General features: G+C 36.7%; 1 protein-coding gene across 4 annotated transcripts in view; it reads right to left on the bottom strand.

The window, feature by feature from the left end:
* VCAN (versican) overlaps positions 1-15,654 on the bottom strand; it is a 131,965-nt gene that overhangs the window by 29,243 nt on the left and 87,068 nt on the right. For all 4 annotated transcript variants that reach the window (XM_006870600.1, XM_006870597.1, XM_006870598.1 and 1 more), the window contains 4 exons: positions 13,840-13,953; positions 10,229-10,342; positions 4,638-4,796; positions 2,716-2,798 (listed from right to left, as the gene is read on the bottom strand). In XM_006870600.1, the coding sequence (XP_006870662.1) occupies positions 2,716-2,798; positions 4,638-4,796; positions 10,229-10,342; positions 13,840-13,953 (470 nt within the window). The remainder of the gene's footprint in view (positions 1-2,715; positions 2,799-4,637; positions 4,797-10,228; positions 10,343-13,839; positions 13,954-15,654) is intronic.

The raw sequence follows: 15,654 nt of genomic DNA, 5'->3' as shown, positions 1-15,654 counted from the left end.
AAAAAGTCCAATGCTAACAAAGTTCCAGGTTATTCTAGACTGTAAAACAGGTGATTATTTTCTGTATAGTATCTGTGTGCATCCATTAAAAATCTATGCACACAGACAAATAGGTATTTTGATATAAAGGAAAAATGGTATCTGATGGGTCAAGCTCACCTGTATGACACCTGACAAGAAAGATGCAGACCTAATGTGGCTGTCAGATGTAAGCCCATATTCAGTCTCATTGGCCTAGATCACTCACAGGGAGTATACAGGACCTTATCCTAGATACTCTGAGAAATAAAGAACAGAAAGGAAAAAAAAAAAAAAAAAAAACTTCCTTTGGACTGCTTAACTGCTAAGGGGGAAACCAGAATAAACATCGAGTAATGAACATAAACTCTAAGAATGAAAACACACAAAGCAATTCTATATAACCAACTACAGATTGGAAACAGACTGGGACTTGGCTCACTCTGAACAGTATGTAGCAAATGGCAGGTTTTTCACTCATACACTCCACCTGGCCAAATGCAGTTATTGTAGGTTCAGGGCTGGAGCATACATGAACCCAGCCAATAGGTACACTTTGAGAGAAGTCATGGCCACCTGAAATTGGCCACCTGAGTCCTGGATCATTGCTAAATTTTCCATGATGCAATCTGGGAATCACAAGGACCTGTACTTTTCACTGGACAATTTATAAGGAAGAGATGGTGGAAGGCAGACTTAATTATTAGGTACCTTAGGAACTTAATTTATCCTACAGGAATAAATTAATGCATTCAACAAGGGAGAACTCATTAAATGCCAATGTTGTTGTTAAGTGCTGTGGAGTCGGTTCTGACTCAGTGACCCTGCACAGGGTTTCCGAGGCTGCAAATCTTTATGGGAGCAGAAAGCTTCATCTTTTCTCCCGCGGAACAGCTGGTAGTTTCAAACTGCCGACCTTAAGGTTAGCAGCCCGATTCATAACCACTACACTACCAGAGCTCATTAAATGCCTATACTATGTAATAAAAACATTAACAAAAATAGAAAAATAATATATAGAAAAAACATTTTAATTGTTACATTCGCTTGCAAATTAAGTCAATGAAAATAAAACTGTCTATTTTAAATAGATATTAATATATAAAGGACACTTATCATGCCAACAACTATTAATTTAACTGGCTAAATGTATTCCGCTTACATACAGCAAAATTAAAATATGCAGATGCACCAACTACAGATATATCACTCAGCTAGAACAATTTGCCAATAATAAGAACGTTGATCTAAAGTTATGATTCATGTACCATGCCAGAAACACATTTTAAGGATAATCCACTTTCCTAATTTTTCTTTCATCCTTCCATGAATCTACTTTTGAACTCGAAAGGCAAATAATGTTGATTAAAGGTAAAGAGTAATGAGAGAGAGAAAGAGCATTTATTTTAGTTTGCTTAAAGGACAATGTGATTGACAATTGCAACTCAAAAGATGAGAAGCTTAGGGGGCATTGAGTTTCTCTTAATGGTGGTAAAATAATTTAGACAAGAACCATTGCAGACATTGAAGAATGGGATCAATGTAGCAACTGTACATGTAAAAATTATTTAATTGAAAGGTTTTCCTATGTATATTTCCACCAAAAATGTAAACTAAAATTTAATTGAAAGAAGGAAAAGAAAATGTGACAAGGGAGACTCATCTTAAATTCAAGGAGGCACAAGCCAGAGAAATTGTTCTTTAGATACAGGACTGAATTCAAATGCTGGCATCACCATTTAGGAGTTTTGTGACTCTTGTCAAATATTTCAGCTTAACTGATCTTCCCTTGCCTTACCTATGAAACACCCAATGCCTCTCTTAAAGGTTATTGTAAGGAATTGTTGTTGTTGTTATGTGTCGTGGAGTCGGTTCCGACTCATAGCGACTCTGTACAGGGTTTCAGAGGCTGTAAATCTTTATGGCAGCAGAAAGCCTCATCTTTCTCCTGCAGAACAGCTGGTAGTTTCGAACTGCTGACCTTGCGGTTCGCAGCCCAATTCATAACCACTATACTACCAGAGCTCCTTATAATAAACACATTATATTTTTCCATAAACTCTTTGAAGCCCCCTTATATGTGTGTGTGTTTCTATGTATTTATCTTTATGTATTGTGAGAAAGAGGAGACTCTGCTCTCACAATGAGAAACCTTATAGGGGTCACTAACTATAAGTCTATGATACAACAATAACATATTCATATATGTAATCAGCATAGTTGGAATGTAAGAAGATTCAAATGGTCATAAAGCAACAATTTTTTAAGAAAAAAAAAAAAATGTGAGGGCACTTATGCTTGGATAAAAACGAACCATGCTTCTTTAGAGAAGATGTGAGGTATAATTAGTAAAGAAGGAAAAAGGTTAAAAAGAAGGTTAATTGAAAAAGTACTCTGTCCTACAGCTATTATTTGCCTTTTGGTTTTGAAGCCACAAAAAGCAAAGATAATCTGAAAGCCAACTCAAGGCAATTCTGCTGATTACCAGGTTTATCTAGGTCAATGGAAGCCTGATCTTTCCCACTTAAAGCGAGCGAGCAAGTCGTAATGACGGGATGACTGGAAGTTGGAGTCACTCAAGAGTCCATGCTTAACCTTTCCCTACTTCACCAAGCCGCCAAGGCACCCTCCTGAAACATCTGATCACCCCACAGCTCCAAGTTCCCAAAATCAGTGTCATTTTCATTCGTATCTTACCAGTGTGCTGCCATCAGTCCACCGGAAGTCATGCTCGAACATCTTGTCATTGAGGCCTATCCACTGATAATCATGACCCACACCTAAGAAATGGGAAGCAACACAGATATTTTGATTACTTTGCCCATGTTTGGATGAAAACATACCAAGAAAGAAATATTTTTGAAGTGAATCATGCTTCCTCTTCTCTGGCTGTTTTTATTATTATTAATTGCTTATATATTAAAAAAAATTTTTTTTAAATCTCTCATTGTGTATTTTTTTCTTCTTCTTCTGCACTATGTACTTTTAAATGAGAAACTAATTTACAAACATTAGAATATCAGACAGAGTTAATTATTTCCCTGCAGTCTGTTAGAATAAGTACTTTTTTCCATCCTAACTCATGATAGAATTTTTCCATTTACTACTTCTTAGTTAAGCTATGCCATTGGCAGAAATTCAGTGACCCAATAAAGTGAGCCAGATCTAGCCATGCCAGCCTGACTTTTGGAAGCCACTTGTTTCTTCTCAAAGTACTTTAAACAGGGACAACTTAGAGCAGACTGTTCGGCAAAACTAACCCCCAAAAAAACAAATAGCATACTTTCTATGAGATGACTCACATTGATAAGGATACAATATAATAATGTTAAATGAACCTCTATCCAGATTACAAAATAACAATCAAATGTTTCAAAGATAACAAGCATCATGAGAAAATATTGAAAAGGGTGTAACAATGATTCAGAACCAAAAATATCTACATATATGCTACATAAAAATTAGCTGCCCTTCTCTTTGTTACAAGTTACTTTATGAATTTAATCTTACTTTGGTGGTGAATCTAAACTTGGAAGATATTAAGTATTTTTGTATGAAATTTTATTAGCTTCCAACCTCTACTGAGGAGCTCTCGTAGCATAGTGGTTACGAATCGGGCTGCTAACTTCAAGGTTGGCAGTTCTAAACTACCAGCTGTTGCGCGGGAGAAAGATTCTGCTCTCGCAAAGATCTGCAGCCTCGGAAACCCTATGCAGGGTCACTATGAGTCAGAACCGATTACATGGTACTTAACAACAACAACTTCTACTGATTTGTGTTTTTAATATGAAGTCACTTTCTATGGTTTAACATAATTAAAAGCCAAGATGAGAACCAATATACGCAGAGGATAAGATATGAGTGCTATACGTAATTCTGTTTTATTTTTGTTGTTGCTAAGTGTCAGTCTTCGAGTCACTTCTGACTTATAGCGATCCTATATAGTTTCCAAGGAGTGGCTGAGAGGTTTGAACCATCAACCTCGCAGTTAGCAGTCCATTGCTCATCCTAAAGCTCCACATCAGGACTCCCTATTTTAATTAGTGGAATAAAAATAACTGAAAGTATCTTCTCTCTTAAACATTTTACTATTGTTACTGTTAAAGGCTGTCAAGTCAGTTCCGACTCACAGCAGCCCAATATAGGATTTCCAAGGAGTGACTAGTAAGTTTGAACCACCGACCTTGTGGTTCAAACCAACCTTACAGTCTTGCGCTTATCCTACAGCACCACAGCAGAACATAGAAACATATACAAATAGAGATCATGGAGATTTTAGGGTTGGAGTCCTGGTGTGGCGCAGACTTAGTGAAGACTTAGGGTAAGCTTTATGAAATGACCCTTTTGTAAGTCAAGAAATAATCAACTAACAGCAATTTCATTTGATTCAACCGACCACATGCTATCCATGTATTACTGGTGGCACACCAAGCAATACTATAGTTATTACATTATAGTTGGATGTGACCCTAAATGCAGTACTCATAGAGTGAGATGATTTAAAATTATTCCCAGATGAGGGAGTTACTAAATTGAATGACAATCAAGAAAGCTATTTTCTTTCAGTTGGATACAGAAAAACCTGAAAAACTGGTGAAATGAGTCGATTTAGTACGTACGATTCACAAACATTTGTTCTTCATGGGACAGAATGCTTGTAAGGTGGGCACCCTGTAGACGGCATTCCCGTTCAGCAGCATCCCATGTGCGTCGATGGGCGAAGTATTTGTAGCACTGCCCTTGGAATTTGTGCCAGCCGTAGTCACATGTCTCAGTGTCTGGAAAGAAAACCAGGCAGAGGCTTATTAAGCTCACTTTATGCCATTCAAGCATGGCTCACCAATCCACACATTAGTAGAAGATTCAAGCCAGCATCTATGCAATTTCCCTGAGGTAAGTGATTCATAAAACCTGGTGACAAATCTACCCACTGGCAAAGAAATGATTACTGAGAGAGGTCAACTGACTCTTGATAAGTTTGTGGCTCTACTTCTTTGGGCTCCAATTTTCTTGATTAAAACCAGTTTGCAGCAGGAGAGAAGAGTGCATATGGGCTAGCTAAAACCTGCTGGGCTGCAGTCAGTGTCTGCTGACTTCCTGGTGAAGCAATTGGGGCTAATTCCCTTCCAACAAAACTTTTCTAAAGAGAATCATTCAAGTGATAAGATAAGAATTCCAGATAGTAGGATTATGAATGCTCTATTTGCATAAGAACTTCAAAGAGTAGGAAGCAATTCTTTCTCATTTCCCAGAAGGGCAACTGGGGGACCACAAGTTCTTGTCATGTAAGATTTACAAAAAGAGAGAAAAAAAATCATTCAGGAGTAGACAGCTTCTCAGATAATAGCTAGAATTGTGAGTTTTGGGACAAAAGGAGAGAGATCCCTGTGAAAATGCACCAGAATGTGAAAAGGTTGATGGGCTGTTTTCTTTCTATCTTTTTTTGTTTTTTTTAAGTTTTTCATTGTGATTTGAGTGAAAGTTTACAGGACAGATCATCAGTTTTACATTAAACAAATCATATACTTTGTTTCATTGCAATGATTATAATTCCCTCCATGTACCATCAATTAACAGTATTTCTCTCTATTCATTTTAGCTTTAAAAAAAAACAAACAAACACTCAGGCATATATAATAATTTAAACCATGGACCACTTTCTTTTAAATGTGTTAAGAATGAAATAACTCAAGTTAAAGTACCCTCCTTTCACCAAGTCATACACACACACATGCTTCTTTTCAAAGAAGAAAATATGCGTACATGTATATATGTGGATGTGTCTGTGTGTGTGTGTGTATTTTCTTTTCTTTTATAATAAACATACTATGATCAGTATCTTGTTGATAGGAAAGCATTTTTCAAATGTACTTTAAAATTCACACTGGCCATAAGCTTCAGTTATCCTTTCTAGATTGCCAGTTTTTCTGTCTTTTTCATAAAGAAGGGGGAGCCTAGCACATAGCTTTATGTTCTCATTTGCAATGTTGCCTCAGACTCACTCACCCACATGTGGAATCAAACTATATACATTGAACAATGATCCATAGAAATAAGTTTGACTTTCTTAAAATGTGTTAGCATTAATCTTCTTCTTCTGAAAAAGTAAAGATATTGGGGCTGGGGGTAGTAAATATATTGAACGAATTATATAAATAATAAACAAAACTGCAAAGGTCATAGAATTTTAGTATGGAGAAAACCTTGCAGCTACCTAATAACAATAGCCACAAATTATACTGAACAATGAAGAAAACAAACCTTACTAAATTTAATAAATGCTTGCCTGTAAGTCAGACTTGGTGACCAAAATGAAACTTTGATTGTCCCCTCATACCCTTCCCTTCTCATCATCATTGTAGTGAAGTGTGTTCATTACAAAAAAACTTAAATTTGTCCTGGGTTCAATGATTTCAACCAAAATCATACAACAGATGTAACTTATCTGAAAGCAGCCTTTTGTCAGTTTAGGCTATCAAGCCTGTTGTTTAGATACAGCTGGCTGATTAATTGTATTTATTAATGTGCACTGGAGGTTTTGAGTTTTATTAAAATGTTTCCTTGTTGTTGTTGTTAAGTACCATCAAGTCGGTTCCGACCCATACGACCCTGTATAGGGTTTCCAAGGAGCCACTGGTGATCTTGAACTGCTGGCCCTGCAGTTCAAACGGCTTTAGAGTCTGGTGCATTAACCCACAGCGCCACACCAGGACTCCCAAAGTGTTGTTTGGAGACTACCAAATCCCTTAGGAGATGATTCAAGGAACAGCTAGATGGTTTGGTATACAAGCCCAAGAATACAGCAAATGTTGGCTACTTGGATATAGTATTTTTCTTCAGAAGAATTTTGAGGTGAGGCAGGAAGGGTAGGAGAAAACAGATTTTCATATATGGAGTTGGGAGTTTATGAGGGAAGGAGAATTGGAAAAATTTTAATAACATTCTTACTGCCAAAGTCAATAATGTGGTATCATAATAGCATAACTTAATTTAATCTTGGAAAATATCAATTATTTTAAGACACACAGTTTATAGTTCTTAAGAATCTCTAACTTATTAAATAATATGTTGCTGTTGTTATGTGCCGTCGAGTCAGTTCCAATTCATAGTGACCCGGTATAGGGTTTCTGAGGAGCAGCCAACCTTGCAGTTCAAACAGATCTTATGGTCCAGTGCAGAAATACATTCTCTGTACACCCTTAGTTAATCCAAATGGTGTTTGTTCTTTGTCTTTTGTCATTAAAACAGATTACTCTTAAATATTTTTCTTCCTATACTAGAAAAATTCAAAAATCAGAAAATTCAAATGCATGGCTGCATCATTGTTACGATACTTTTCTCAGTTAGCAGGTGCATATGTTTACAACTCTTGCTCCTAACCACAGAAGCTGAAAATTTATCCTCTTTCTGTTGTAAAGGTAATGTTTGTAACACTTTTGGCATGTAATGTTATTGAGCTTTCTGTAATTCGTCAACACTTTGACGAATTCCTGGCACTGACAATGAATTCTATCACTGGCTTTGGCTCAGGACAACCTGTGAGTCTCTCTACTGATCCTAGACCGCAGTCTAAATTTTATATCTGTTTTTATTCCACCAATTCTAGAGTTATTAAGGGTTGGGAAATTACTAATACCGAGAAAAGGTCAGCTGAAGCAACAATGACACAGTCATTGCCGAAATTTGGACAGAATACTGTTTAGACAACAATGCTGCTGTTAATGAAGAAAACATTTGTTCTTAGGCAACCTGAAAAGTGGAGGGAAAAAATTCTTTCAGCATCCTGGCAGTAAATCATAGGAGCACAGCTGCATCTGGTAAACAGACGGAGATAGCTGTTCCTTAGAAAATTATGTGGATGAGTGTCAACCTTGTTTTAAGATAGAATATACCTGAAAGGTAATATGCACTAGAAAGGAAAGACAAAATTAACATTTTTTTTTAAAAAAAAGGAAAAAAGCAGTTGACCCTAAACTCCCCTCAAAACTCTTGTTACCTCTCTCTTGATCTATCAGATATAAATAAAATACTTATCTTGAAAAATTCCTCATAACCACCCATGTTACGGAGTAGAACTTTTCCATAGTGCTTTTTTGACTGTAATCCTTATGCAGGTAGATCAGTGGGTGTTTCTCCTATGGAGCCACTGGGTGGGCTTGAAACACTGATCTTTAGATAAGCAGCTGAGTGCTTAACCATCTGTACCACCAGGGCTCTATGGAGAGTTCCTTTAAAAGTGTGGAAATCCTGAGAAAAGCCTCGGTTTTAGGGTTAGGTCCCTTAGGTTCATTGTTCCTACTTTATAATTCACTAGCTGTGTGACCCCAAGCAAGTCACTTTTCCTCTCTGAGTCTGAATACCTGAACTACTTAACTCATAGAACTGCTGTATCCAATAAATGAAGCACTTGGCAAACTGCAAAGTCTACAGCTGTAGCTTTTTTTATTCTTTGTCAAGAGTTACATGAATCTCTAGGATGGCAGTTTCACAAGAGCAGGGACTTTTGTCTACCTTGTTCAGAACTTTATCTCTGGAGTCTAGAACAGTGCCTGGAAGACAGTACATGCTCAATAAATATCTGTTGAAAAAAAATGATTCTTAAATCGCTCCTTGTATTTGGAAACAAGGGAAGCCAGAATCATTTCAACATACTCAAATGTCTTAAGTGTCCAACCTTCTTTTTTCTTTAATAAATGACATATTCCTACTTTTTCTTCTAAGAAGATGATCTTATCTGGTCTAGTTTCATATTTATCATTTAAAATTATAAAACAAATAGACTCAAGTTATGCAATAAAAAGAACAGCAGAAAAAGAACCTAAAAACTCAGTAATCAGTCATTCCCTTCAAATGACAACTCAATGCATACTCCTTTTAGTTTTGCTTTAATTGTAGAGAAGTCCAAATTAGCACTGCAAAGCAGAAGCCAGGCCAAGCCAACGTAATTGAGTGTCTAATACCCTTTTATTGTGTTTGGTGCTATGGAAGTTTGGCACTGAGCACTTTTATTAAAGCCAAACCACTGCATGACTTTAAGTAGGGGAAACTGACAGTTCCAAGAGTGAGGGTGCTGAGCATGCAATCTATTTCTGATTGGTAGACTAAGAAATGTTACCGTCAACCACCTAAAATACACTCTCAAGTTGGACATAGAATACAAATATCAGGGATCACAAGATTCAAACCATGGTGAACCTATACCTGTCTCATTTTGTAAATGATGATACTTTCTTCAATAGGAAAATTTCCTGGTGAACAAATTCACAGATCTTTTACAAAAGGGTTTGCCAAATAAAGGCTAATATATTCTAATAACAGTATCAGTTCATTTTCCAGAGAATTCTGACTATGAAAACTAAGTCTATTAGTCTCATGTGCTGAGGGGAAGAAAATGAAGGAGTCCTGGTAATGTGGTGGGTTATGTGTTGGGCTACAAACTGCAAGGACAGCAGTTCAAATATGCCAGCTGCTCTAAGGGAGAAAGATTAGGTTTTCTGTTCCCATAAAGGTTTACAGTCTCTGAAACCCTATACAGGGTCACTATGAGTCGGAAATGACTCAACAGCACACCATCACTACCACCACCAACTTGAAATGTAGAACACATATGTGAATTAAGGGACATGCCTATTTTGTCCCCAAGAAGAATACATACAAAATATCCTTTTTGTTGGCTACACACACCAAAAGCAATCCCATTGTCATCAAGTCGATTTCAACTCATAGTAACCTGATAAAGATGGGATTTCCAAAGCTGTAAATCTTTTTGGGAACAGGCAATCTCATATTTCTTCTGAGCAGTAGTTGGTGGGTTTGAACCACTGAACTTTTGGTTAGCATCCCAATGTCTAACCCACAGTGCCACCAGGACTCCTTTGCTGTTGACTGCTGCTGCTGTGTGCTGTCGGGTCAGTTCCGACTCACAATGACCAGATGCCCTTAAATTCAGCTCTGGGTTTGTATCTGCAATTCCTGTCTATAAGGCAAAACAGTAATGATCAAGTCAGTATTTGTTGAGATGATGCAAATTATCCATGCATAGAAAACCTAAACTAGCTGAATATAAACTGTGGATGTCTTCTGCAGATAAGAATATGCAATAAGGCCAAAATTGCTACAAATATCCAGTTCATTAGGATAGAATGCTTTTCAGAAACAATGTTTAAAATATCAAGGTCTTCATTACAATAAATGCTAGCACAGCTCCTACCTTGCTCACAAAGTGCACCGATGTAGCTTGGCAGGCAGAGACATGTAAACGTATTAAAACCGTCAACACATGTGGCTCCATTCCGGCAGGGGTTTGAGTGACACTCATCAAAATCTGCAGTAAAATCATAAAAGACCACAAAATTACTTTCAAAAAGAGAAAAAAAAAAATTCTATTTAATGTAGGATTGCCAGAAAAATCAGGACACCCAGTTAAGTCTCAAGATAACATTTTAAATATTTATAAATATAAAGTAATAAAGTAAAAAGGATAATGTTTTCATATAAGCATGTTCCATATGATATTTTGAACACATTTACACTACAGAAATTCCTCCAACCCTTCTGTGAGTTTATGGCCTATGGTGGTTTGTGTGATTCTATGACGATGAATCTGTGTAGGGTATTTAAAAAACCAACAGGGTTCAAACATGGTGGACAGGTTTCAGCAGTTTCTAGACTCAGGCAGAGTAGGAAAAATGTCTTGGTGATTTACTTCTGAAGTAATAAGCTAATGAAAAGCTTATGAACCACAACAAAAATTTGTCTAAATTATTGGCTTTGAATACGTCATCAAGAGGGATCTATTGCTATAGGAGAGCAACATGTTCAGTGACGTAGAGGGCCAGCAAGAGCAAGGGAGCCCCTCAGTGAGATGGATTATCACAACGGCCACAAGAATTGACTCAAACATGTTAGCAATTTAAAGGCTAACCCAAGACCAGGCAACATTCCATTATGGCATACATAAAATGGCCAGGAGGGAGTCAAGTCAATGGCCGCTATCTATATATGTGGTTTGTGCTGTTAAGTCTATTCTGACTCAGGTGACCCTTTAGGACAAAGTAGAACTGCCTCATATAGTTTGCTGGGCTATAATCTTTTCAGGAACAGATTTGCTGGTCTTTTCTCCTGCAGCTGGGTTCCAAAAGTCAACTTTTGATTAACATGCAAATGTATGTACAAGTATATATACAGAAATAAAGTGTTCATGCATTGTGAAGAACATAACCAATGTTACTAAACAATTTGTGTAGCCATTGTTGAATAGACACCTAAACTGCTGAGCAAACCTAATTTACGTAGTAGGCATACATGCTATAGATATTTATGTGTAAGTCTGTATTTATATGTGTTTATATATATGTAGGAGTCCTGGTGTAGTGCTGTGGGCTAATGCGTCAGACTGCAAAGTTGTTTGAACTGCAAGGTCGGTGGTTCAAGCTCACAAGCTGCTGCTGGGTAACCCTATTCAGGGTCACTATGGGTTGGAATCAACTCGACGGCACCCAACAACAATATATATATACATATATGCATATGTATAGACATATTTGTGACTATATGCACATGTATTAATATACATAACAAAGCACATAAGGATACAGTTGAAGATATTTATTAGCCATACCAAACACCTGTAGGAATTGGTTTTCTAGGTTTGAACAATTAGGATCATAGTTTCATGGAACATGTTGATCAATTGGCATAGTATAGTTCATGAATTTATATTTGACATCCTAATTTGGTGAGTAGTGTCTGAGGTCTTAAAAGCTTGTAAACGGGCATCTAAGATATAACTACTGGTCTCTACTCCTCTAGAGCAAAAGAAAACCAAAGAAGAAGCTATTTTACAGAACAAACATGGCCTCATCTACTCTCAGATCAGAAGAAGTGGTCCTTGGCTACCACTACTGACCACTCTGATCAGGGTCAAAACAGATGGCTCCTGAAAACATCTGATGGGAGAAAACATCTGAAACCAAACCTGAAGTGCCTAGGAAACAAGAAACTCCCCTTTCTAGACTTACTAGACTGGTTGGGAATGGAGGACTCCCTGAGATACTCTTCAGACCTTGAACTAAAACTAACCCTCGAGCTCACTTTGTAGCTAAATAGGAGATTTAGCACACACAATAATGAATATAACCTATAAGGACTGTCTCCTTTTAGAAATCACCTGGATGAGACCAAATGGTCAACAATTATTTTAAAGCAAAGATGAAATGTACGGAGGCAGGGAAATTGGATTAATGGAAATGCAATAATAACCAGAAAAGATTCTGATTAAACACGTCTTGGCTTGTTATTGTTGTTAGGGGCCATCAAGTTGGTTCCTACTCATAGTGACCCTGTATAGAGTTTCTAAGGAGTGGTTGGTGGGTTTGAATTGCTGACCTTGTGGTTAGCAGTTCAGTACTTATTCTATAGTGTCACACTAGGACACCAGGTCTGGGGAAGGTCTTGGAGAAGGCCTTACTGCTGACCTTGGCTGCTCACAATCTACTACACTACCAGAGCACCTTAAGTGATGCATACCATGTTGTTCAAAGTTCTTGTTCCAAAATCATAGCAACCTTTATGAAATGAAAAAATCAAAATGTGAATTGATGGTTTCTTGATATATCCTCCATCGAGATCTATACACTTCTGAAGATGGTGCTTCCATCCCTTTAGCCCTGGCCCTGCCTTGAAAAGCTCTGTGCTCTTAGATATACCCTAACCCCGACCCTTAGGTGATGCTGACACTGCAGGTCCTGGGACCACACTCTGGGGACTATGACATAGGCAACTGGGATTTCTAGAATGTTTAAAAGCAAAAGAATAAAACTGCCATGACTATGACCAAAGAAGATAAGAGTGCACAGAGTGGAGGATATAATTGGCAAAGGAAGGGCCTAGAAACAGAGAAGCCATTAGATATTTTTAGTATTCTAAATGTAAGTACTCACATATACATATATGCCTACGTACTTACATTTTGGATGAAGGTTTACTTCAGCAGTTTAGGTTCCTATTCAACAATATCTACACAAATTGTTCATTGGCATTGGTTACATTCCTCACAAAGCGTGAACATTCTCATTATTTCTGTAGCCATACTCGTACATACATACACTTTTACTGTTTTGGTTATCATATCATTAAATTGTTCTTAATTTTTAATATAAATTAAAAGAGGACCAGATAGGTACTTGATACTTGCACATTCGATATTTTAGAATGTTATATTCTTTAATTGCTATCTACTGCAATATCTACAGCCCCACTAATTACCACACAAATAGGACTTACTAATTCTGTTGACTTTTTTTAAAAAACCAGTGCTCTTTTAAGATGAATTTTGGAAACTTTACCTCAGTTTCTCAGTGTAATCTTAAAGTATTATCAGCAGGCCTTCGTTACACAGCCTTTATAAGCAAACTTTCATGGCACCTCTAAAAAGACCACCAGGATAATATATTCCACTTGTTTGCTCAGAGATGTTCTCAAATCAAAACTTGGATTTATTAAAAAATATTAATAATAATAATAATAATAAAGAGATAGAAGCATTTTTTTTCTCCATCCCACAGAGAACTACCTGTGAAACTACAAAAGGAAATGGCAGACCTCAGTAAGCTTCGATGAATCTTGAATATACTAACAGAATTCAGTAACTATCTGTCCCCATTTCTTGGATCCTAATTAAATTAGTGTCCGGTCTTAATCTCACTTGCCAAAAGATAATTCATTTACACCTATGCTTCCCTGAAATCTTGTGATTGACTCAAGCCCTATAAAAGCAGTCTAGAAAAGATCTACACACTGTTTCCACCAATACCATCTTACCAAGTTCACACTGGTCGCCACTGTATCCTGGCACACAGGTGCAGACATAGGAAATGTCAGTAGAGTAACAGGTACCTCCATTAAGGCATGGGTTTATTTTGCAATGATCAGGTCCTATGATGTCCAGGAAAATAAGAAGAATAATTAGGCTCAACACTAAGGTTTCCATGTATTTTGGCAATAAACAACAATAAAAAAATATCACTTAACTGCTACCACCACATATTCTTAACCATATCAATTTAGAGGTACTACACATAAAAGTTAACATTAACTTTACTCTCTGGAGTGTTTCTTGGTAGTATAAACCAATTGTTACAAATTGCATCTATTCATTTCTGGAATTCAATCAGTATTATTATTAAAAGATATTTTGCGCTGTATCTGGCAACTAATATATTCTACTGCAGATTTAGTTGGCATGATAATGGCAATTGATTTTAGTCAAAAATGATTACACATATGTGCACAGTGAATGGAAATGTATTCTTTTAAATGGGGTTAGTTCATGTGAAATGGCTGGGTACATAAAACATGCATTCTTTTTAGCAGACTGGCTTGTTACCATCATTTGAATTATTATTGCCTTTTACCACTTAATGCTCAGAAACTGTTTTTCTTCGAAAGTGTGCACTGTAGTCTCTTCTCCTACATTAACATGCTTTTTCCAAAAACACGTTCCAAATGTATTCCTTTAAACTATACTTGAAGAAAAGCAACACACAGATTAAACTCTACTGTATAAAAACAAACCTAAATACAAAAGCCTTGCCTAAAATGAAACCCCACATTTTTATTACAATTTTCTTCTTAAAACACAAATAAAAATGGAAACTCCTAGCAGATAAATGCAAAGGCTGAAAAAGTAACTTATGGAGAACAATCTAAAACATAGTTCCTAAATACAAACGGTTTAATTTGAAGCACATAGTTTACTCTGCAGGATTATTTAGCAGTTTTATTTACATTAATGTTGTTGTTGCTAAGTATCGTTGAGCCGGTTCCAGCTCATCATGAGCCTGTATAGGGTTTCTGAGGAGTGACTGGTGGGTTTGAACAGCTGACCTAGTGGTTCAAACTGACCTTGCAGTCCAGTGCTATCCTACAGCGCCAGCAGGACTCCATTTACATTAATAGCATCTATTTATTTGCTGTATTGTTGTTGTTAAGTGTCATCAAGTCAGTTCCGACTCACAGCGACCCTGTCTGTATAAAGTTTCTGAGGAACAGCTGGTGGTTTGAACCGCCAACCTTGTCAGAATTGCTTAAGTTTCAAAATATTCAAGAATCCAAATGAGTTAAAAGTTTCACAAAATAATTTAAATAAAATAATCATAATTGGATTATAACTATACTTTCGCAAACTCTAAGGCCCCCAAACCCTCCAATAATTACCCATGAAAAGAAAACATCTAATTATAAAGCATAAACTTAGGAAATATTAGAACAAGCAAGGTATTTCTGTAGGAGATAAATTTAGCCTTTCCAACTTTGGGAAGTCAAACTCACACTTTCTGAGTGTTAAGTAAATTCTGATAATATCTGTCAAGATATTATCCATCAAGAAAGACTTAATAGATATGTATTCATATGTTTGGGGTTCAATTAGGTCAATACAGATTCATATATTTGCTTTTCTAAGAAGTACCCAAAATTTTCTAAGACTCTCAGAGTTCCCAAAACAGCCACATTATTTTTTATCTTTCTCCATTTAAAACACCTAATGACTACAATCAACAACATGTCTATGACCCTCCATGCAAAATCAAAATGATAATTCTGTGGAAGTGCTTCGTCAAACTGTAATGTGCCACA

Source organism: Chrysochloris asiatica, unplaced genomic scaffold (assembly GCF_000296735.1).
Source record: "Chrysochloris asiatica unplaced genomic scaffold, ChrAsi1.0 scaffold00145, whole genome shotgun sequence".
NCBI classification, from domain to species: domain Eukaryota; kingdom Metazoa; phylum Chordata; class Mammalia; order Afrosoricida; family Chrysochloridae; genus Chrysochloris; species Chrysochloris asiatica.
This window is presented reverse-complemented; position numbering and strand designations above follow the sequence as displayed.